This window comes from Xenopus laevis, chromosome 1S (assembly GCF_017654675.1).
Source record: "Xenopus laevis strain J_2021 chromosome 1S, Xenopus_laevis_v10.1, whole genome shotgun sequence".
NCBI classification, from domain to species: Eukaryota; Metazoa; Chordata; class Amphibia; order Anura; family Pipidae; genus Xenopus; species Xenopus laevis.
Genome location: NC_054372.1, coordinates 13,715,927 through 13,740,342, shown reverse-complemented (window position 1 = coordinate 13,740,342; position 24,416 = coordinate 13,715,927). Strand labels below are relative to the sequence as shown.

The 24,416-nt window shown below is 41.0% G+C and overlaps 1 protein-coding gene across 1 annotated transcript in view; it reads right to left on the bottom strand.

Moving 5' to 3' along the window:
• grk4.S (G protein-coupled receptor kinase 4 S homeolog) overlaps positions 1-24,416 on the bottom strand; it is a 168,576-nt gene that overhangs the window by 20,448 nt on the left and 123,712 nt on the right. Inside the window, 2 exon segments of the mRNA NM_001094463.1 lie at positions 9,822-9,914; positions 19,726-19,826. Of these exon segments, the coding sequence (NP_001087932.1) occupies positions 9,822-9,914; positions 19,726-19,826 (194 nt within the window).

The window sequence follows — 24,416 nt, the reverse complement described above, 5'->3', positions numbered from 1 at the left end:
AAAGTTTTGAACATAAGTTGAACATAAAAAAAATCTAAAATTCTAATTCTCACTTCGACCCTTAATAAATCTGCCCAATACGATAGCCCCATGTAGACTGCTAGCCTGTAGGAGTAAATATATGACATTTCAAAAAAGGCACTTACTATAAGTTCACTGGGAGCATCATCATTGGGAATGAAGAGCAATATGTTGCTCACAAGCCAGTGGTTTCGGGATCACTGTTTTAAATCATGAGACAGCTGAAGGTAGAAAATGTTTGCGGCTAATTAGGGTAAGGATTTACTTCGAATATTTGAAATTTTGCCTGAATTCTAGAGCAATGGACTCCCTTCATCTACAATGTTTATGCATTGGGAACGGTGTCCGTCATGCACTGCATTCATGTGGTGTTCGGCGCTGGCCGCACAGGAACCGACCACGGACAGTTTATTTCTAATGGTGAGCTGAAATCGACTTTGACTCGATACCGGTACCTACATCACATGCAGTTTCATGATTCTATTTTTATGAGTTAGATGGGAAAAAATTGCATTTCATCTGCTCCTAACTGAAATCATAGCCATTATTAGAGGGTCAAAAAATATGGGTGATTGTCCTAGCACCTTCTTTAAGGATGGGCACACACTAATTTGTAAGAAGAGCGTGGGGCAGGAGCTATAGAAGAGCGTGGGGCAGGAGCTATAGAAGAGAGTGGGGCAAGAGCTATAGAAGAGAGTGGAGGAGGAGCTATAAAAGAGCGTGGGGAGGAGCTATAGAAGAATGTGGGGCAGGAGCTACAGAAGAGCTATTTAGAAGATTGTGGGGCAGGAGCTACAGAAGAGTGGGGGAGGAGCTATAAAAGAGCGTGGGGCAGGAGCTATAGAAGTGTGTTCGGCAGAAGCTATAGAAGAGCGGGTGAGGAGCTATAAAAGAGCATGGGGAGGAGCTATAGAAGAGAGTGGGGCAGGAGCTATAGAAGAATGTGGGGCAGGAGCTACAGAAGAGCGTGGAGCAGGAGCTACAGAAGAGCGTGGGGCAGGAGCTACAGAAGAGCGTTGGACAGGAGCTATTTAGAAGAGTGTGGGGCATGAGCTTTAGAAGATCATGGGGCAGGACCTATAGAAGAGTGGGGGGCAGGAGCTATAGAAGAACATGGGGAGGAGCTATAAAAGAGCATGGGGCAGGAGCTACAGAAGAGCGGGAGGCAGGAGCTATAGAAGAGCGTTGGTGCAGGAGCTATTTAGAAGAGTGTGGGGCAGGAGCTATAGAAGAGATGGGGGCAGGAGTTATTTAGAAGAGTGTGGGGTGGGAGCTATAAAAGAGCATGGGACAGAAGTGGCAGGAGTAATACTATATTCGTTTTATAAACCATAGTGCCCTTTATTTGTTCTGGAACAACACCTATCTGGTACCCACCAACAGCTGAGGCTTGACAGGAACGTCTGCCAGTTGTAGTTTCACAACAACAGAAACACCACTGTATCACCAGTACTACTTCATCTACATAATGGGCCCCATGCAGTCTGGGTCTTACTTCCACTTAGGGTTGCCACCTTTTCTGGAAAAAAATACCGGCCTTCCTATATATTTATCTTTTTTCCCTATTAATAACATTGGGATCAACCATAATTTTTACCGGCCAAGCCGGTAAAATACCAGCCAGGTGGCAACCCTACTTCCACTAAAGATGGGCCTGAGTGCTGCAAACATGACCTGCATCCAGATAGCTATAAATCTAATGTGGAAATGCTGCACTTCATTAAATAAAGAGAATGAGTCTTTGCAGCAGAAGCCAGAGGTGCTCACAGCTGGTTGTTTATGGCTGGTTGCAATTTCTAATAAACCATATTTGTCCTGGTAAGTTCATCAAGATGCAATTCTGCACTGAAATCCATTTTTCAAAAGAGCAAACAAATTATTTTATATTTAATGTTGAAATCTGACATGGGGGCAGACATACTGTCAGTTTCCCAAGTGCCCTCAGTCATGTGACTTGTTCTCTGATAAACTTCAGTCACACTTTACTGTTGTACTCGAAGTTGAAGTAATGTCACTCCCTTCCTCCCCCCCCCCCGCATGCCCATCAGCAGCCTAACAACAGAACAATGGTAACAGCTCCTAGTAACGTAACCAAGGGGAGACGGGCCCGGGTGCAAACCGATTATTATATCCAAATAATCCACATTTTTAAAAATGACTCCTTTTTTTCTCTGTAATAATAAAACAATACTTTGTATTTGATCCCAAGTAAGATATAATTAATTGTTATACATCAGTTGGGAGTCCACATCTGATCTCTATCTAATTAAGCCCCAGGGACTCGCCCCAGTTCTAAGGCAATCGCACTCAAAAAATTCCTTTATCCAAAGATAACTGTCCCAAGGCTTTTCTCAGTAAAAAAATTTTTCTTTATTTAAATTAGCATTAAAAATTCGGATACAAACTCACCATAGGTGTATCTCAGGTGATACACCTATGACTAAGCGCCGGAAGGTGCGAAATGCGTAAGGTGGGCTGGTGGGGTGAGTTTGTATCCGAATTTTTAATGCTAATTTAAATAAAGAAAAATTTTTTTACTGAGAAAAGCCTTGGGACAGTTATCTTTGGATAAAGGAATTTTTTAAGATATAATTAATAATTATTGGAAGCAAAACCAGCCTATTGGGTTTATTTAATGTTTAGATGATTTTCTAATCATCTAAAGATTAAATAAGCATGAGCATCCTGGATAACAAGTCCTATACCTGTATAGAGAAAGTAAAGCATGTGATAGTAATACATTATACCTTAGTTTTAACTCTGACCCCATCATGGGTCAATAAATACAGCATGGGCCCCGCCCGTAGGGGACTGGATAAAGGAACTTAATTCTATCATGCGCAATGAAGAATTGCTCTCTTATTCCAACAAAACACAGGACAATTTTGTCCGCACATGGTCGACGTGGGTCGTCTTTAGGGAATCACCTGATTATACTAATATGCTGGTCAGTTAATTGCATACTCTGTTTCTCTGTCCCTTTACCTGTATGTCCCAGACAGCTCAGGGTGACCTTGAGACAACTCATAGGATGTTACATACTCGGGTTTAGTATTCCCCCTCGTTTGCTAAGAGGGGAATAAATGGTTTAGCGTTGGAACTGTGTCCCCCCCCCCTCCCCTTGTTATTGATGTATAACGTGCATACATGACTCTACTTTGAGGTATATGGTTACAGCTCTCTGTACTCATTGTTATGGAAATTGTATATGTGACTTAGTCTGCAATTCGATTACTACCTTGCATCGTGCGATAGTCCATGAATGCTACTCTCAGGATATGTATGCATGTAACTCTTCTATATCAGTCTTGTTGTTTATTATGTGTATTTTGTCTTTTAAAATCGAAAAATAAAGAATATATAAAAAAAATACAGCATGGGTCAAGAAATGGTGCCAGTGTTACATTATTCTAGTACGGGTTGTCCAAAAGGAGGCCTGCAGACTGGATACGACCCTCCAAGGGATATTCTATGGTCCTTTTGGTATTGAGGACAAAAAAAACAAGTGGAGAAGGCACATTATTTTCCTTTAAAATACTTCTTTGTGAAAGGCTACATTGTCAGATTCCCAAACATATTTGCAGAAGTTTCCATTTCTTGCAAGAACTTGACATATTTGGCAGATTATTTGTTGCTTTTCAGCAGGCTAATGGAACAATTTCTTTCGGCGCCTTAGTACATAAACAATCGGTGAAACAGGAGAATGTTCCAATCTGCATGTTACAACAAGTCCTTTCAAACAGGAGGAGTGTGCACACACACACAGTTACACATGCAAATAATATGCCTTCCTTTTTTCTTAAAGGGCATGTAAAGTCTAAAGTAGAATAAGGCTAGAAATGCTGTATTTTGTATACTAAATATAAATATGAACTTACTGCACCACAAGCCTAATCAAACAAATAATTTATGCTTTCAAAGTTGGCTACAGGGGGTCACCATCTTGTAACTTTGTTAAACATCTTTGAAAGACTAAGACTGTGCACATGCTCAGTGTGGTCTGGGCTGCTTAGGGATCGTCATAAACAAAGCTGCTTGAGTTCTGCATGGCTGGGAAGTAAGGCGGGGGCTCCCCCTGCTGTTCATAAGTATGATTGTTTCCCTGCTCAGCAGTTAGGGACCATCTGACAATTCCTATCCAGTAAATGAAGGGAGAATTTCACTGTATACAGTCAGGTTTCTTATAAAAAGGGTACACATTTTTTAATTAAAGTATATTGGAGATAGGTTTCTTTTTCATTAAAGAAAGTAAAAATGGGATTTTATTTTGTTGGCTTTACATGCCCTTTAAAGGAGAAGGTAAGGTTTATCAGAAAGGTATATGTAAATACACCAGTAAACCATCAAAGTAAATGCTGCTCTGAGTCCTCTGTCAAAAGAAACACCACATTTCTTTCCTTCTATTGTGTACACATGGGCTTCTGTATCAGACTTCCTGTTTTCAGCTTAAACCTCCAGGGCTTCGGCTTGAGCATGCTCAGTTTGCTCCTCTCTCCCTAACTTTTCCCTCCTTCCTCCCCTCCCTGCTGTAATTTGAGCCCAGAGCTATGAGTGAGCAGGGAGAGTCTCAGGCAGGAAGTGATGTCACACCAAGCTAATATGGCAGCTGCTATCCTAAACAAACAGAGCTTCTAGAGCTGTTAACTCAGGTATGGTAAAGCATTCTGCAGAATAAATATAGCATTCTAGCTTGCACTATTGTGGCTAATCTATTTGCAATAAACTGATTTGGTAGCTTTCCATCTCCTTTTATAACAAAGTTAAGAATTCTTTAAATGTGCTTTTATCTTCACAAAACAATGAGTATTGGCAAACCTTACATTGTTCCAGAAATGTTTATGAATATTTAGCTGTTGAAAAGTCCCTTTTGTTCCTTATTGTAGGCTGCCATAATAGTGTTGCTGTCCAACCAACTGCTCAGTGTTACAAATGATGTTCCCATGAATTCATCTGCTCCTTATGTCTGTGGATATTGGAGTAGGCTGAAGAATAACCTTTCATAGCCATTATCCAAAAGTTCTCTGACCTAGATTCCTTTGTTCCATGATCATCTCGGAATATTCTGACTGCATCCAAGTTCCAAAGCTAATCATACTCAGAAACAGTGTCGGACTGGCCCACCATGATACCAGGAAAACTCCTGGTGGGCCCAGGTGTCAGTGGGCCATCATGATGTTAACATTTGGCATATTTCATGGCCATTCTCTATTTCTATGAAGCTAAAGTGATGGAATAATAGATTATAGTATGTAAAGAATAGAGACTAGAAGAATAGAGGTTGAGTGAGGAGAGGATGAATAATAGTACTGAGAGTGGACCCCCGGTCTAAGGTTTTTGGGTGGGCCCCTGGTGTCCCAGTCCGACACTGCTCAGAAAGGGTCCTCTGTTATATTTAGTGTTAATGAGAATATATTGGGCTGTTTCATAACAAACAGCTGACGTGCAAGATTTACATCACTCAACATCAGTTCAAGGTTGTAACTAGAGCGTGTTAGGCCCTCAGGCCAAATGTGTGACCGGTGCCAACCTAATATGACCTGTTATCATCTGGGGTATTGCCAAAGGTTTGTCTGGTTGACTCTAGCATCAAGGAGACTCTGTAAGCGACACTGACCTAACATGACCTGCCATCATCTGTAGTATTGCTAAGGTTAGGTTTGGAAGTCAAACGTCTATGAAATAACCTCCATAACGGAGACAAGGCCCACTCAACATTAGGTTGTAATTGATTTATATGATCGGATGTGTCCGAAACGCGTCAGCCGATGATGCGTCTACTTGTCCTCGTGTTTTTAATAGTCATAAATAAAATTGGATTTTTTTAAAGGAAAAAACGTTTGAGGAGGTGCGGTCTATTCTCAAGGCTTGTCTATATGAAAAAGATAGCTACAATTTGCATTCCTCTCCTATGTACTAGCAGTCATAACTACTCATTTATTGAAGGGACATATCCTACCTATTGAATTGGCGGCATTATCTACCACTACACAACCAATGAATGATACAGGCCAATGATTGGTTAGTCTGTCTAGGCAAAGGTCTAGGCCTTAGAGAGAAGTATCCAGCAAACTATATACCCTTATAACTGATAACTGTCAATCGTTTAAATAACAGAAGAGAAATTATACAAGAACATCTTAATGTATAGTTAAAGCTCTGTAAAATACAGGTATGGGACCTGTTATACAGAATGCTTGGGACCTGGGGTTTTGGTTTTCCTGGATAAGGGATCATGTAAACATTAAATAAACCCAATAGGCTGGTTTTGCTTCCAATAAGGATTAATTCTTTCTTAGTTGGGATCAAGTACAAGTTACTGTTTTATTATCACCTAGAAAAAGGAAATTATGTTGAAATATTTTAATCATTTGATTCAAACGGAGTCTGTGTAAGATGGCCATGGCCTTCCTGTAATTAGGAACTTTCTGTATAACAGGTTTCCAGATAACTGATACCATACCTGTACAGTAATAATATATATATATATATATTTTTTTTTTTTAACTTGCAATGTAATTATGGTTTCTCTGCAAAAAGTTCTTAGTGTAATCAGGTGTATTTGCATTAACAGTATTTGACCCGTTCACATAGAAGGATGCCGTATTATTTGGCTTGTGCTTGTTTAGCATTGGATGGACAATCATTAAAGGTGGCCATAGACGTTACAAGTATAAGGACCCTGAGATTTGGCAGTTCCCAGTTAGTATTTGGACACCTAGGTGGTCCTTTAGTCAGGGGTGCTTCGCCAATGAGGCGAGTTGAGGCTGTCGCCTCAGGCGGCAGCGCCCCACTAGGTACCAGGGGCGGCAAAAATGCTGCTCCTGGTACTTTAAGAGAGAATTTCTCGGGGAGGGGGGGCAGCAGCAACTGCTGCTGCCTCAGGCAGTGGAGGGGCCAGGATCGCCCCTGCCTTTAGTATACCTGGGCAGCTAAATCTCCCTCCCTGAGTCCACTGGGATTACTCTAGGCTGAGTTTGTCCACTAGGTGGCACTGTTTAAAAATATAAAGGGGGTTAGCCCCATGTGCGCAATGTCTTTCCCCTGGGACCATGCCTCCCAGTGAGGTGTTACAGGACCAGGGCTCTGGTTCCTTAAAGGATAAGATTAGACAGCTGTAGTAGTCACACTGTGATATTCACTCTAGGAGTGAAAGAAAATTCAGAATAGCTAGAGAGCAGCTGTGGCTCCAACGAGGAGAAATAGTGGGGTAAGGACCCCGTGGTATGTGAACCACTAGATCAGGGACACCAGTGGGTGAGTTGAGGACCAGATAGGGTACCAAGACACAAGACCCCAGAGGGTACCAAGACACAAGACCCCAGAGGGTACCAAGACACCAGACCCCAGAGGGTACCAAGACACAAGACCCCAGAGGGTACCAAGACACCAGACCCCAGAGGGTACCAAGACACCAGACCCCAGAGGGTACCAAGACACCAGACCCCAGGCTGAATACAGTGGGTGAGATGAGGACCAAATCGGGTGCCAAGAAACAAGACCCCAGGCTGGGAAACCCAGGACTTAGTGCTCTCCACCCAAGAGGGGATATTACCTAGTGAGAGGGTAACTCTCCTTTGAAATGTGAATCTTTGCTGCTGGCTATCTGTATTGCATATTGTCTGTCTTGGAGCATACCATACGTTATGCCACTGGAGGGATCATCACAGTATCCTACTACGCTGTTAAGTTCAATAAATCAGTTGAAGTTTGCTGCAAAGAACTGTGTCTGACTGATTATCCTGCTGCATTGACCTACACCAGGTACCGGGAGTTGCACGTGTACACTGGGGTCCCGGGCACATTACAAGCAGTTGTAGACTGATCACACACAGCCTTAATACACAGCAAAAGTACACTCAAGGGCGTGCTACACAATTATGATTTTTCCTGGAAAAGATTCCAAGAAAGATCGTTCGTTTCAATACACAAGTGTAGCGCTGAATCGCCACTAACAATGGCTGATGTTTGTGCCTTCAAAGTCGCCCGATCAACATTTTCTAGTCAGCCGGATTTCCAAGTCTTCTGCCAATATCGGTCGTCTCGTCTCTCACCATACACTCACCGAATATCGTTGCGAAAATTTGTTTCATCCAATATTCTCGGTGTGTCTATGGCCACCTTTAGAATGGTGGTTCCCCATGGCTGGTACAGGTATGGGATCTGTTATCCAGAATGCTCGGGACCTGGGGCTTTCCAGATAATGGATCTTTCTGTCATTTAGATCTTGATACCTTACGTCTACTAGAAAATCATATAAACATTAAATAAACCAAATAGACTGGTTTTCCTACCAATAAGGATTAATTATATCTCAGTTGGGATCAAGTACAAGATACTGTTTTATTGTTACAGAGAAAAAGGAAATGGCTTTTTCTGTAATTTGGAGCTTTATGGATAACGTGTTTCCGGATAACGGATCCCATACCATACCTGCTTCAGACAAAGCATTCGAAAACACAGCCACCTAGACAAACACAAATATTATCTTTCCTTAATCCAAGGCCAAATTAGCCAGTTGTCTACCCTGAAGAGGCGACTCATTCTGAGGGATCTGCTCAGAGCTTTTTACTAAGCTGCTGCCGAACAGAGAGGGGGAAAAAAACATAATAAAACCTAATCAGAAGCACAACTTTATTTGAACATGGTTCAGCACGCATTGTACATGCAACCCAACAATACAGAAGATATGGCAAATTAAAGGACAATAAAAGCCAGGAAGGGCTGTATTTAAGTACAACAATTGCACATTATGGCTTAAAGATTATCAAAGGTTGCTGTGTGCATTCATTTAATGGAAGCAGTAAGTCATCCCAGAGCCTCGATATAGAACAGTAAAGTGCTTTAATGATCATTTCTCATATACCCAGCCCGGACGCAACCTCATTAAAGTGAGCAGCATACGGATTCAGATTTTATTTTACTTATAAATACGGCTCCTTATCATACACTCTGGCTTTTAGCTATTTTTTTCTCCTCTGCATCATGTACACATGGACAGTCTCAAAGAGCTCATTCGATTGTATGGAAATTTATCATGTCTATTAAATTTATTGCGCTCAGCTCAATGGTCAGAACATTCACAGAACCAAAGTTCAAACCTCTCAACCCACTGCTATTCACAGCAAAAAAAAAAAAAAAATACAAGTCTAAGGGAAACTTGGCCCTGGCGTTTTACTTACCCCTCGGTGCAGATTTAGGCATCGGAGTTCATGGGCGCCATCTTCTTTTTTTTTGGAAATCTTCAGAATGAGACCAGCATAGAGGCGCTTGCACAGTTGGAGCAATTCTTTGTTTCGCAACATCTGTGCATGCGGCAAAACTTACGAAAATAGCAGAAGTGCCGGTCTCATTACGAGGATTACCAAAGCGGCTGAAGATGGCGCCCGTGAACTCCGATGCCGAATCTGCACCGAGTGGTAAGTAAAACCTTGCCCGGGGGAACACTTAGGCTGGGGGGAGGAGGGAGGCCGGTCTATGTAGGGTAGGGGTTTTTAACGTTAGGGTTAAATTCTCCTTTAAGTAAGGGCGAAGACACGTGACGATTCATCGGTGAGAAATATATTGAAAATATCACGGCAACTGATTTCCATACTACAACCGTCCAGCAATCCATCAGGGCTACTTGTAGACTAACCTACGGCCACTAAACTGTGTGTTTTTAAAGACAAATGGACCCATGTGCCTTTGCCTTTACTCATTTTTGACCCCCCCCAAAAAAACAGTAGGGTAATTCAGTTGCATTTAATTGAATAAAATAATAATTTCAGAAAAACCTGTAAAATCCAGTTTAATGTTCTTACCTTTCCAGCCATTTCCACTGTAGGAATCGTGAAAAGTACATACTGTCTTGAAAATCCCCCAATGGCGTTCCACTCAAGTAATCATGTACAACTCTGCAAACAAAATATGTTATATATTATCTCTTGAGTAAATCCTTAATGCAAGCACAACGAAAACATACAAACTTCTTGCAGATACTGTAGTTCCTTGGATGGAACCAAACTCAGGACCCCAGCACTGCAAAGTAGCAATGTTACCCACTGAGCCATCATTATCCGTTTTTTTAAAAGACATACATGATTCCTGTGATTATGGTTGGACTTACAATGACCATTTCTTTAGGCAGCAGAATCATTCAACTGAAGGGGTAAATGGCTCTTCCTGCCTTGTTCCACGTTGAAGGGGGTTATTTATCAAAATCCAAAAAGTTCTCACTATTTTCTGAAAACTACTCCGACCAAATCTGCACAAACTTTTTCCCTTTATCAATAAATATTTCCGAAAATTTCTTGTGCGGGACTAAATTGTGAAAAAAATCAGAATTGTACGAATTTTTTGGATTTGTCACCAAAAACTGTGAGTTTTCAGATTTGTTGCCGGAAACCACAACATTTTGGGATTATGTAACAAACCCGAGCGCAGATCAGGATATCAACGGGACATCTGCAATTGACTTCTACATGAACTCAGCTGATCTGAGTTGGAGTACTTTTTATTCAGACTTTTAACAGCACCGCAAAAAAAAAATCACTTTCCACTACATGTGCTAGGGAAGATTAGAGGTGGGGTCAGGAAGGAAGGGTGGGTGGACTGAGGGAAGAGTAGGTGGATTGAAGGAAGGGTGGGTGGATTGAGAGACGGGTGGGTGGATTGAGGGATGGGTGGGTGGATTAAAGGAAGAGTGGGTGGATTGAGGGACGGGTGGGTGGATTGAAGGAAGAGTGGGTGGATTGAGGGATGGGTGGGTGGATTGAGGGATGGGTGGATTGAAGGAAGGGTGGGTGGATTGAAGGAAGGGTGGGTGGATTGAGGGATGGGTGGGTGGATTGAGGGACGGGTGGGTGGATTGAAGGGAGGGTGGGTGGACTGAGGGAAGAGTAGGTGGATTGAGAGACAGGTGGGTGGATTGAGGGATGGGTGGGTGGATTGAAGGAAGAGTGGGTGGATTGAGGGACGGGTGGGTGGATTGAAGGAAGGGTGGGTGGATTGAAGGAAGGGTGGGTGGATTGAGGGATGGGTGGGTGGATTGAGGGATGGGTGGATTGAAGGAAGGGTGGGTGGATTGAAGGAAGGGTGGTTGGATTGAGGGATGGGTGGGTGGATTGAGGGATGGGTGCGTCGGTGGATTGAGGGACGGGTGGGTGGATTGAAGGAAGGGTGGGTGGATTGATGGACGGGTGGGTGGATTGAGGGACGGGTGGGTGGATTGAAGGACGGGTGGGTGGATTGAAGGAAGGGTGGGTGGATTGATGGACGGGTGGGTGGATTGAGGGACGGGTGGGTGGATTGAGGGATGGGTGGGTGGATTGAAGGAAGGGTGGGTGGATTGATGGACGGGTGGGTGGATTGAGGGACGGGTGGGTGGATTAAAGGAAGAATGGGTGGATTGATGGAAGAGATGGGTGGATTGAGGGATGAGTGGGTGTATTGAGGGACGGGTGGGTGGATTGATGGAAGAGATGGTGGACAGAAAGCCATTTGGTCAGGGGGTGGTGGGTAAAATGAGGGTGCAAAGCCATTATCTTCTGTTGCTATTATGTTTTCAAAAGAAAGGTTTTTGTCAAAGAAGTCTGACAACCTTAGCTCTAGTTGTTTTGAGTTCAGAATAAAATCAACAAATCCTCAACTGGGTGGTGTAATCCAAAACAAAATCTCAAACAAAAGTAACAAGAAACCTTAAAAAAGTTGGATGTAATTTGTTTTTCTTGATACTGTTCCAGCTGAAGTTGACACTATTCAACACTATTTCAACTGTCAACACAGGCAGTTCTTGTCCTGTTATCATTTAGACACTCATAGTGGCTGGTTTAATCCAACCTAATTCACTTTTTTGGTTACAAACAGACAACACAGAGCAAACATGTTGTTACAACCCAATTACAACACAAGAAGAAAGCAAAATATTAAAAGTACAAAACAGTAGGAAAGAACTGTAAAATATGACATTCACAAGTCCTGAATACCCATTAAGTGAGGCCAAGTTTATTATTAAAGGAACAGTAACATTAAAAAATGAAAGTCTTTTACAGTAAAAAAAATATATAATATAACTGCACTGGTAAAACTGGTGTGTTTGCTTTATAAACACTACTATAGTTTATATAAATAAGCTGCTGTGTAGCAATGGGGGCAGCCATTCAAAGGAGAAAAGGCTCAGGTTACACAGCAGATAAGCTCTGTAGAACATAATGGTGTTATCTGTTATCCACTATTTAACCTGTGCCATATAGTCTTTGTTCAATTTCCACCATTGCTACACAGCAGCTTGTTTATATAAACTATAATAGTGTTTCTGAAGCAAACACATCAGTTTTTCCAGTGCAGGACAACAGTACATGGTATTTTCATTCATTTAAAACACTTTTTTTTCTTATTGGTTTTACTGTTCCTTTAAGGACTGGATGAACTGTTTTACCACTAAAAACCAGACCACAAACTTTCTACGGGTTCTAGAAAACATCATATAGATGTATATGTTCATCTAAGGTGGCCGTACACTGACTAATACTCACCAGTATCCAACTGATCATCCCACAGTCTATGAGTAAGAGCCCCAACAGGCACAAAACGTGTTAGGCCGCTGTCTATTATGTCCCAATAAATATTTTGTACTTTTTACTACCTTTGACTGATTTTTGGAGGGACTCATAATTGATGCTGTTTTTCTCATGGATATGCACCTGTGGACTGGGGTGAGCTGTGAGTACAATTTTATACAACTCTATTTATTGTGGTAGTGCCCATATTGGTTTTTGGCACCTGCTTATTTTCAGGGGGTTTTTTTCCGTCTTTGCTGATCAGACCACCGCTCAAACCCATGATCAAAGATCTGCCCATCACACATGTAATGAAAATCAAATAAAGCCTTGGTATTTGTATGTCCAATAGTGGTTCTTTCACCAGTGAAGTCCCAATGAGTGCATTTATATGTAGCCACAGAGGACTTCCAGTTTACCTTGCCCACACACACAACATTATACATTTTCACTACCCTGATACAAATGATTTCATTTAGCTATACAGCTGTGCTTTTAAAATATAGTGCAGGAAAAAAAACATTTATGCACATCCTCAGTATAAGTAAAAACGACAGTAAATTATGTGATCATGGTTTACCTGCTCCCTACTGTCACATTTGGTGGAGGTCCCATCATGCTGTGGGACTGTGTGACTAGTTCAGGGACTACTGGGGCCCTTGTTAAAGTCGAGGGTCGGATGAATTCAACTCAATATCAACAAATTCTTCAGGATAATGTTCAAGCATCAGTCACAAAGTTGAGGTCACGCAGGGGTTGGATATTCCAACAAGACAATGACCCTAAACACACTTGGAAATCTACAAAGACATTTATGCAGAGGGAGAAGTACAATATTCTGGAATGGCCGTCACAGTCCCCCGACTTGAATATCATGGAAAATCTATGGGATGATATGAAGCAGACTGTCCATGCTCGGCAGCCATCAAATTTAACTGAACTGGAGAGATTTTGTATGGACGAATGGTCAAAAATAGCCACATCCAGAATCCAGACACTCATCAAAGGCTATAGGAGGCATCTAGAGGCTGTTACATTTGCAAAAGGAGCTCAACTAAGTATTGATGTAATATCTCTGTTGGGTGCCCAAATGTATGCACCTGTCTAATTTTGTTATGATGCAGATTTTCTGTTATTGGATTAATCCAATAAACTATGTCACTGCTGAAACACTACTGTTTCCACAAGGCATGTTATATATTAAAAGGAATTTGCTACTTTGAAAGCTCAGCCAATGATAAACAAAACTCCAAAATTAAGAGGGGTTCCCAAACTTTTTCATATGACTGTATATGTACAATATATTTCGAGTCAGTTCCTTGGCTTGGGTGACAGCAGCCCCCAGCATGTGCTCTACATTAATCTACTATAGACCTATGGTACAGAAGGCCAAAATAAAAGATGTTGCATTTTTAGCCTAATTCTTTGGAGAACTTAAGTTCTCCATTACAGTCAAAATGGGTCTGCCAATATTTACCATACCAGTTAAGAAGCAATATATGCTATATAATATATGCTATAGCTGCAGTTCTCCTTTAACTTCAAGAGGACGTCAGAGAAAGTGACTTTATATACACTGAAGTGGCTATGGATCAGTTTAGCCACCTGGGAAGCAAGTCTCCCAAGAACAGCGGAAAAACAAAATGCCCAGCTAAAGGTCAATCACACGGGCATTCCATTCATTGCAGGGGGATAAATATGCAATCAGGTCTGTTCTAGATTCCAGATAAACATGTCACAGGCTAATTATTCATCTACAAGGATCATATGGAGAACAGAACATTCAAATCTTTTGCACGACAACATTGCTGTTCCTAGATTAAAAAAATCAACAAAAATGTCTTTAAAAATCTAACTGATAATAATAAACTAATAATATTATTTATTATTATTAGCATACTGCATTTCAGTAACTGCAGCAAGGCCACAAAGTAGAAGACACATGCCATTAAAGGGGTGATTCGTCCTTAAGTTAATTTTCACTATGTTATAGAATGAATAAATCTAAGCAACTTTTATATTTTTTCATTTTTTATAGTTTTTGAATGGTTTGCCGTCTTCTGGTTCTCTCCAGCTTTCATATGAGGGTCAGTGACCCCCATGTAAAAAACAAATATTCCGTAAGGCTACATATTTCATTGCTACTTTTTATTAGGGATAAATCTAATCCACTATTTTGGATTCGGCCGAACTCCCGAATCCTTCGCAAAATATTCGGCCGAATAGCGAACCTGAATCTGAATCCTAATTTGCATATGCAAATTAGGGGTGGATAGGAGAAAACTTTTTTTACTTCCTTGTTTTTTGACAAAGTCACGCAATTTCCCTCCCCACCCCTAATTTGCATATGCAAATTCGGATTCGGTTCGGCCGGGCAGAAGGATTTAGCCGAATCTGAATCCTGCTGAAAAAGGCAGAATCCTGGCTGAATCCTGAACCGAATCCTGGATTCGGTGCATTACTACTTTTTATGACTCCTTTTCATATTCCAGTCTCTAATTGAGAATGGAGAGCTGCTGAATAAAAAAAAAATAACTCAAGAAAACACAATTTCCCCAATTTAACCGAATTTTCCCTTGTATGGGGCTAAGGAAATCTTTTTGGTAAAACTACAATGCCAAAGTGAGGTCACACTGCAGTGAAATCACAATGTGCGGATGGGTGGCACCGACTGTCAACTGTTCCAGAGGAGTCTTAGGATTTGTAATTAGTAGACAGACCTGTTAAAATTGGTTGCCAAGGTTTAATGGGCAGGAATAGCACAACCATAGGGACTTGAGGGGCTCCATATAGGCATAACATTCTTTGGGGAGATCAAATGTTATTGTTACTATTCTTTGTTATCTTTAGAGGCTTTACTATCCAAAATAATGCACTAGTAGTAGTCTGGACAAAGATAATTTAAAAATATACTTTCTTTAAAATTCTAATGACCATATAAAAGCACTTGGCCTTCTAGTGGGTGCTGGCATGCTAAAGCCCTCAGGGTGCCTGAGCTTTTTCTATGAGTGCAAGAACATACAAAATTGTACTCACTGAGGAAGGATTTTGTTCAAGCTGATGTCTGTCTTTCTCTTTGCATTCTAGTATTCCTTCAGGTTTTGATCTTGAATGCCAAAACTTGGAGGATACTAGCCACCAGACTTGACCTGACTGGGCTAGATACAGAAGTTATCACCTGACTACTGACTAAAAGTGGCCATTGACGCACCAATATTATTGAACAAAACAAATTTTGGTACGATATTAGGTGAGTGTATGGTAGGAGATGAGTCGACAGATATCATCAGAAGACTTGGATATCGGTCGGCTTGTTGATCGGTCAAGGCCGGAACATTTTGATTGGGTGTCTTTGAAGGCACTCGAACATCGGCCATTGTTAGTGCTGAATTGTCAGATACAGGTAGAATTCTATTGTTTCTATCTGTATATCTGATGTTTCAGCTCTACACATGTGTATTGAAACGTACGATCTTTCTTGGAAAGATCTTTTCCAGGAAAAATCGTAATTGTTTTGTCCTGCTATGGCCACCTTAAGTCCTCTTCTCCTTCATATGTTTCAGCTTGGCCAACCTCTGGTTTCCTTTTCTTCAAATGCCTCGTCTGATTAACAAAGATGAGCAGGATCTCCTAATGTGTTACCACTAAAAGCCTAGAGCCACATAAGAGTGACAATGAATACTTGCACTTGCAGAGCTCTCAGACTTCTCCAAAGGACTACACTGGTGGGCTCTACTCTGGGCCCTGAGCTGTACCAGTGCCTTAGAGTGTGTTAATGATAGAATAGCTATAGAATAAACAGAGACAAGGTCGTTCCTCCTGACAATCCTGGACAAAATCTGGAGCATAAGTTTTTGAAATTGGCCATGGGCCACAGGCATTCTGACCCTAGTTTGGGTGCCGTTCTGGGTCTAGGTGCACACCTTTTATAAATGACAGATGGATCATAGGCAACAGCACAAACATGATACCTTCCTTTAGAACCCTCTATTGCTGCATTCTGTGCATCCCAGAGGGCATCACTAGGGAATCTCAATGTGTGAGTGCTTTATAAATCTCCATGTCATAAACATGAAAAAAAAGTACAGTCTAGACACAGTAGCCACAATTCTCTACCACAAAAGCAGGTACACAAAATAAGTGAAAAGGTGTTGGGAAGGAAAATGATGCTTTCAAACTGAAGCTGTAAACCACATTCCTTGTGATTCATTTAAAAACCTCTCCCTAAAGGGCACATAACTCTATTCCCTTTAATACCATGAAAAGATACCAGGGAATGCGTCTTAAATAAGCAGCGTGCACAACCAGGGAAGGTCAGAAGTTGAATCCTGCTGCTCAATATTTCACCCCCAACGACCTAAGGGGAACATTCAATAAAAGTATAATTATTGCTTGGCCATGTTCTATAGAAAGCAGACCAGAGGAGCAGATGTTATGAATTCCAAAAGTCATTACATTTACTCAAAACAAGTGAATGTGCCAAATATGAAGTACTGGCTCCCCTGATTTTTTTTTTTTAATAACTGTAAGAAAGATTTCAATAAAGGGTAACTAAATCTCATGATGTTAAACACGCTGGACCTCAATCATCAGGGTGCCTGGTGGTGCCAAGTTCAAAACTGGCTCAATTTCCATTCAATGAAAACACCATAGTTCCAGATCCAGAGGAAAGAAAAACAAGTCTATCTCGTTCTTCAGTTAGAATCAGAAGGGGAATGAAACCCAAAACAGTAACCAGACCAGTTCCTGGATCATTTTGTACTACAGGGGTGTCACAGGGGTGGTACTATAGAGCAAGGAGACCTCCTGTAATTTCTGGGGAAAGTAAGGAGACATGGGTTGTTTCACAAATAGAATTCTACACCTTTCACTGTAAACAATTCCCATCAGGGTCGGACTGGGTGGGCAGGACAACGGGAAAAAACCTTTTGTGCCCTCTGCTCTTTTGGGTCCAACCAGCCCAGACCCGGTCCCTGCACTCCCTCTACTTACCGCACTCCACCTTCTGTATGCGCCAGAAAAAGTTACATGTGCGTCGGCGAGGGAGGTTGCGGCAGAGAGGACCTTACGACTGGGGTGCCCGGGTCCCTCAGTCCGACGCTGATTCCCATGAATGTAACACTTTAATATTACCTTTGTGTTGCCCTGCTGCTTATATGGACTGAACTAAATCATTTATCATAATTTAGGGGCCCATTCACTAAGTTCGAGTGAAGGAATAGAGGTAAAATAGTTCGGATTTCGAATGGTCGAATATGGCTACTTCGACCATCGAATGGGCTACTTCGAAAATCATTCAACTATTCGATAATCAAAGTACTGTCTCTTTAGAAATTTCTTCGACCCCCTAGTTCACCAGCTAAAACCTACCGAGGCCAATGTTAGTCTATTAGGAAGGTCCCCATAGGCTTGCTAACACTTTTTTGATCGAAGGATTAAAATCCTTCAAATCGTTTGATTCGAAGGATTTAAACGTTCGATCGAACGATTATTCCTTTGATCGTTCGATCAAACGAATTGCGCAAAATCCTTCGACTTCGATATTCGAAGGATCTTAATTTGCCAGTCGAATATCGAGGGTTAATTAACACTCGATATTCGACCATTAATACATCTGCCCCTTAAAGTATCTGGCCTACATCTGGAAGTATCTGGCCTACATCTGGACAAACAAACCCAATAGGATTGGTTTGCCTCCAATAAGTATTCTTTATATCCTACTGTTTTATTGTTACAGAGAAAAAGGAAATCATTTTTTGAAATGATTTGTTTAAAATGAAGTCTATGGTATATCACATCCCTGTAATTCACAGCTTTCTGGATAAAGGATTCTATACCTGTGCATAATATTTGTGTGGGGTTTATACAAATCCCAGTCCTTCTGATGCAGAACACCTTAACAGAAATATAGTTTTCAATGTTACTCATCATTATTCCAGATATGAACCCAATACCAAAAAAATAGAATAAAAAATAATAGCTCACCAAATGTTTCATGTGGTCTGGGTCATACCCCAGACCTTCAGCCAGGTAGAAATTATATTAACCTCATAACAAGGGTAGTCACTTAAAAAAAAACCACTCTAAGCTCAGTTGTATAAGAAAAATGTAAACTTTATCGCAGGAACATAAATAAAAGTCTTGTGTATTTTGCAGGCGGTTGAAGGCAATTAATAACAGACATTGTTTGCTCACTATTAGTCAAAGATTTGGCTTGAAGAGCACCTGTTGACCAAAAAATATTATCCCCCAACCAAACGTGTGGGCAACAGTAGTGCTTTTTTTTTTTAAATTACCCCCGCATGCGCTAGGACACTCGGCCATGTTGTGCATAACGCATTCACATAATGCGCTACTGATGTCACATGCATGCACATAATGGGCAAGTTGAGGCATTCGCTCATTAAGGACATGCGTGTGTCCCAACATGGCCACTCGTATCTGGAGCTCTCTGGGGTTGCAATCTGTCCGGATTTGACCCAGACAGCCCGGTTTTCAGAGGAGCTGCCAAGGTCAAGACAGTCTGCCCCGGTTTTCCAAAAAAGGAAAACCGCACAGGAACTCCCCTGATTGACATGGCGATCACCCAATCGCTGATTGCCATGTCATAGCCCCACACTACTGTTACCCCCAACAGGAGTGCGGGCTCTATTTGGTTGGGAAAAATGTTTTTTTGCCAGCAGGTGCCATTTAAAACAACATTTCGAACTGTAATATACATATACAGATCTAATCAAAATCAAAAAAAGGAAAAAAAATGTATATTATTTGCAAAAATTGTTGTCTTCAGTCAACCCAATGCTTAAAGGTCCAATGACTTAAAGGGTTTCCATATGGCTTGGCTGAACATTAAAGAATAATCCGGATCCTGAATAAATGTTCAGAGCTTTGTTCAAATTCAGAATCCAATTCTACATTTAGTGAATCTCTATTGCTATCATACCCTAACAAATCCACCCCCTCCCCCCCCAAAAAAACCAAATTGACCAGTTCTGCACGTGAGAAGCCATTCTGAATAACCGAAGTCCTGATGACGACTACAATAATGGAAGTCGTTGTTTAAGAGAACATTTCTTCTCACATGCAGACAGCATCCGATGAGTTTGCAAGGCTGTGTTTGGACAATATGTTCCGGCCAAAGACTAACACACTGGCTTCATTTACCCACCTAGTGCAGTCTTTGAAAAGTTCTTTGCAGGGGCTTTGCTCCAGTTTCTCCTTACATTCATGGACTGTGTCCTGAGGTATTTCCGGCAAATGGGCTGCAGACTGGACAGACATGAAATGGAAGGAAAAGTGATGAAATCAGATTGTATTGTATTGGCAGAATACAGCATGGAAACAAAACACTATTGTGTCTAATAAGTAAGGAACCCATGACTAAGCACCCTGAGGGGTGTGAAACGCGTAGGGTGGATGGAGATGGAGCTAATATTTTAATTTTTCTACTAATAAATGTATCTTTGGTCTCTGGTCTTGTGGATCCGTATGAGTGCCGGTCAGCCCTGTTTCTTTATCTTCTAATAAGTAAGCAGCACATTGATGGGCTGTTAATGTTTGGTTTGTTACAACTTGATCTGTCCCAGACAGAGGAGCCTCTACACTTTGCAATAAAGGGATACTGTCATGGGAAAAAAAGATTTTTTGAAAATGAATCCGTTAATAGTGCTGCTCCGGCAGAATTCTGCACTGAAATCCATTTTTTAAAAGAGCAAACAGATTTTTTTATATTCAATTTTGAAATCTGACATGGGGCTAGACATATTTTCAATTTCCCAGCTGCCCCATGTCATGTGACTTGTGCTCTGATAAACTTCAATCACTCTTTACTGCTGTACTGCAAGTTGGAGTGATATCACCCGATACCTCCCCCCCCCAGCAGCCAAACAAAAGAACAATGGGAAGGTAACCAGATAACAGATCCCTAACACAAGATAACAGCTGCCCAGTGGCGATTCTGACTAAGGAGCCGTCTGAGGCGGCTCCTGCAATGCCGCCCCCCCTCACCAACTTACGCGTCGGGAGGGGAGGCAGAAACACTATTGCGGAGAGCGCAATTGCGCTCTCTCGCAATAGTACAGCCGAATTTCCGGTTCAAAAACCGGAAATTCGGCTCTTAAAGGTGCAGGAGCGGCTTTTTGCCACCCCTGGAATCCTTTCAGGCGCTGACGCCTGAGGCGAGCGGCTCAGCTCGCCTCATTGGCGGCGCGCCCCTGCAGCTGCCTGGTAGATCTAAGAACAACACTGAATAGTAAAAACCCATGTCCCATGAGACACTGAGTTACATTGAGAAGGAAAAACAGCAGCCTGCCAGAAAGCATTTCTCTCCTGAAGTGCAGGCACAAGTCACATGACCAGGGGCAGCTGGGAAATTTACAAAATGTCTAGCCCCATGTCAGTTTTCAAAATTGAATATAAAAAATCTGTTTGCTCTTTTGAGAAATGGATTTCAGTGCAGAATTCTGCTGGAGCAGCACTATTAACTGATTAATTTTGGGGAAATTTGAAGAAACAGAGAAGCCGGAAGAGGATCGCTCAGTGTGCTCACTGGAATAACCCCGGCCCGGTGCAGTTTTCTACTGATAGGAGCACCGGCCCGGGGTTTCAGGTAAGTAAATACAATCACTTGGGGGTGCCTAACATTTGGAACCCCCAAGTGCAAGATGACTTTCCTTCTCCTTTATATGGGAACTACTGTAAAAATTAAAACATGGAAATAAGGCATATTCTAAATATAATCAATTTAATAATTCTACACTCTTTATAAAAAAAAGGAAGTAATCCAGCTAAGACCGATTCTAGGTCAACAATCAAACTGGCCTATTTTATTGGGCCACATCTGCTTGTTTTGGTCTCCATGCCAAGAGAGTCGATCTGGCTATTTATGGCCACCTTTACCTCTTCACTATCCCCCGCTAAGCAATCTGACTGTCCTCATGCATGAGTCAAAGTTTGATCACAGTAAGTCAAATACATCACTGATCTGTGCTCCCTTTGCCTAGACAAGGTAATAGCATTGCCTTTCCAAATAATGCATGCAGAGAGACAGACTGCTAAGGAGACTGATAACTTATTATTATTTCAAAAACTGACTCTCACACAATGCCTGCATATAGAGAGACAGATTGATGAGAGGGGAACAGTGAAGAAAAATTTGATTATTTAAAATACTGACTAACACAAACTTGCATGTAGAAAAACAAACTGATGAGAGAGGAACATTGAAGAGAAACTTGATTGTTTCAAAAACTGACTCTGACACCAAGCCTGCATGTAGAGAGTCAGACTGCTAATAACGAGATAGTGAAGACTAATTTGATTATTAGTGACTTTTGACACATACCTAGCATGTAGAGAAACAGATTGCTAAGAAGGGAATGATGAACTCGAGTTTCAAAAATTGCACTGTACAGGTATGGGATCTGTTATCCAGAATGCTCGGGATCTGGGGTCTTCCAAATAATAGATCTTTCTGTAATTTGGATCTTCATACCTTAAGTCTACTTGAAAAATCATGTTAAACATTAAATAAAGCCAATAAGCTGGTTTTGCTTCCAATAAGGATTAATTATATCTTTGTTGGGATCAAGTACAAGATACTGTTTTATTATTAGAGAAAAATAATTTTTCTTTAAATTTGAATTGGAAATTTGAGCTTTCTGGATAACGGAATTCCAGATCTCATACCAGTGTTTTTTATGTACTCAATTTATTATTACCATAACATGTCGTTAGTCCCATTTTAATAATAAAAAGTAGAAATAATTAATGATCATTTCATGTTGATCAACAATGTAAAATATGCTTCTCCAACTCTCAAGTTACTATTAATCAATATTGATACAAATTGTGATAATTACTTTACTTCCATGCTGTTTTAATTCCCTGTAACTTAAAGGGGATTTAAACCCAAAAATGTAATTTTGCCATATAAAATAAAACATTTTAGGCAGATTTCTGACAGACATTCATTACACTACAGTGGTTTTAAAGGGGTTGTTCACCTTTAAATTAACTTTTAGTATGATGTAGAGAGGGATATTCTGAGATAATTTGCAATTATTTTTTATTTATTATTTCTTTTTTTTTGTTACTATTTGTGGTTTTTGAGTTATTTAGCTTTTTATTCAGCAGCTCTCCAGTTTGTAATTTCAGCATTCTGGTTGCTGGGGTCCAAATTACCCTAGCAACCATGCATTGATTTTAATGCATGAATATAAACATTAATAGAGGCCTGAATAGAAACATGAGAAATAAAAAGTAGCAATAACAATACATTTGTAGCCTTACAGAGCATTTGCGTTTTGATGGGGGTCAGTGATCCCCATTTGAAAGCAGGAAAAAGTCAGAAGAAAAAGGCAAATAATTGAAAAAACTATAAAAAATAAATAAATAAATTATGAAGACCAATTGAAAAGTTGCTTAGAATTGGCCATTCTATTTAACGTAAAGGTGAACTACCCCTTTAAAAGTAGTTGCATTGACACACACACAACTGAGAAGTAAATATAAAACAACCAGGTTCTGAAAACAACTTGTCCCAAGAATTATTATTGTTCAGTACAATGACAACAAACATCCCTTGTTCTCAATGTATCAAAGATGTGAGATGTGTTGGACTGGCCAACAGAACATAAGAGGGGTAAAAAAGGTAGGGATGCATCGAAACCAGGATTCAGCCTTTTTCAGCATGATTCGGATTCGGCAGAATCCTTCTTCGCGGCCGAACCAAATCCTCAGTGGCGGAACTGCCGGGGGAGCAGGGGGTGCGAGCAGGCCAGGGCCCGCACCCCCTCAGGGCCCCCCGGCAGTTCACGCGCCGCTAAATCCCCGCCCCCTCTAGTTACGTTTCTGCAAATCCTAATTTTCATATGCAAGTTATATATGCAAATTAGGGGTGGCGATGTTTTTTCCTTCCCTCCCTTAACTTGAATATGCAAATTAGGATTCGGATCGGTATTCGGCCAAATCTTTTTTGAAGGAATAGGCCGAATCCAAAATAGTGGATCTGGTGCATCCCTAAAAAAAGGAAAAGTCAATTCTGGGAGTTGTAGTCAGCAACATAACCAAGGGTTGCCCAAAGTCTAATTTAATTATTTTTATCTTTTCGCACTGGAGGAAGCAAACCCTGAGGTTGCAGGGGGGCCCAGGTGGTAATGGGGGCCCCATTAGGTCCTAACTAATGAGCAATTTCAACATATATTGGTAAAACAGGGCATTCTCTGCATATGTTGTGGGCCCTAAAATTAATTTGCTGTGGGGCCCAGTATCATTTAGTTACACCACTGCTAATAAACTATTCAATACTGTGAAAAAACACTGGAAGAGGCCGGTATTCAGAAGTTGATTTTCTGAATTGTTATTAAGTCAGTTAATGACAGTAATAACTGGTGACAATGCACATAACAATGCAATGAAAGAACATTGAATTTCACTTTATTAAAACCCATGGGATGATTAATGGCCAAACCTCAGGGCTACATGTCAATACTACATCGCTTGTAAAACAATGGGGAGGGGCTTGTATATTTGTCGCTTCATTGGTAATGACATGACAGTTTTCTTTTATACTCAAACAACACCTGTTTGCAGCACAATCCTTACCTTCAAACTTACATTTCCAAGTATGACTTTCCTAAAGGGATTCTGTCATTATTTTTATCGTGTAGTTTTTATTTCTTAATTACACTGTTTACACTGCAAATAATTCACTCTACAATATAAAATTTCATTCCTGAACCAGCAAGTATATATATTTTTTTAGTTGTAATATTGGTGTGTAGGTGCATCTCAGGTCATTTTGCCTGGTCATGTGATTTCAGAAAGAGCCAGCACTTTAGGATGGAACTGCTTTCTGGC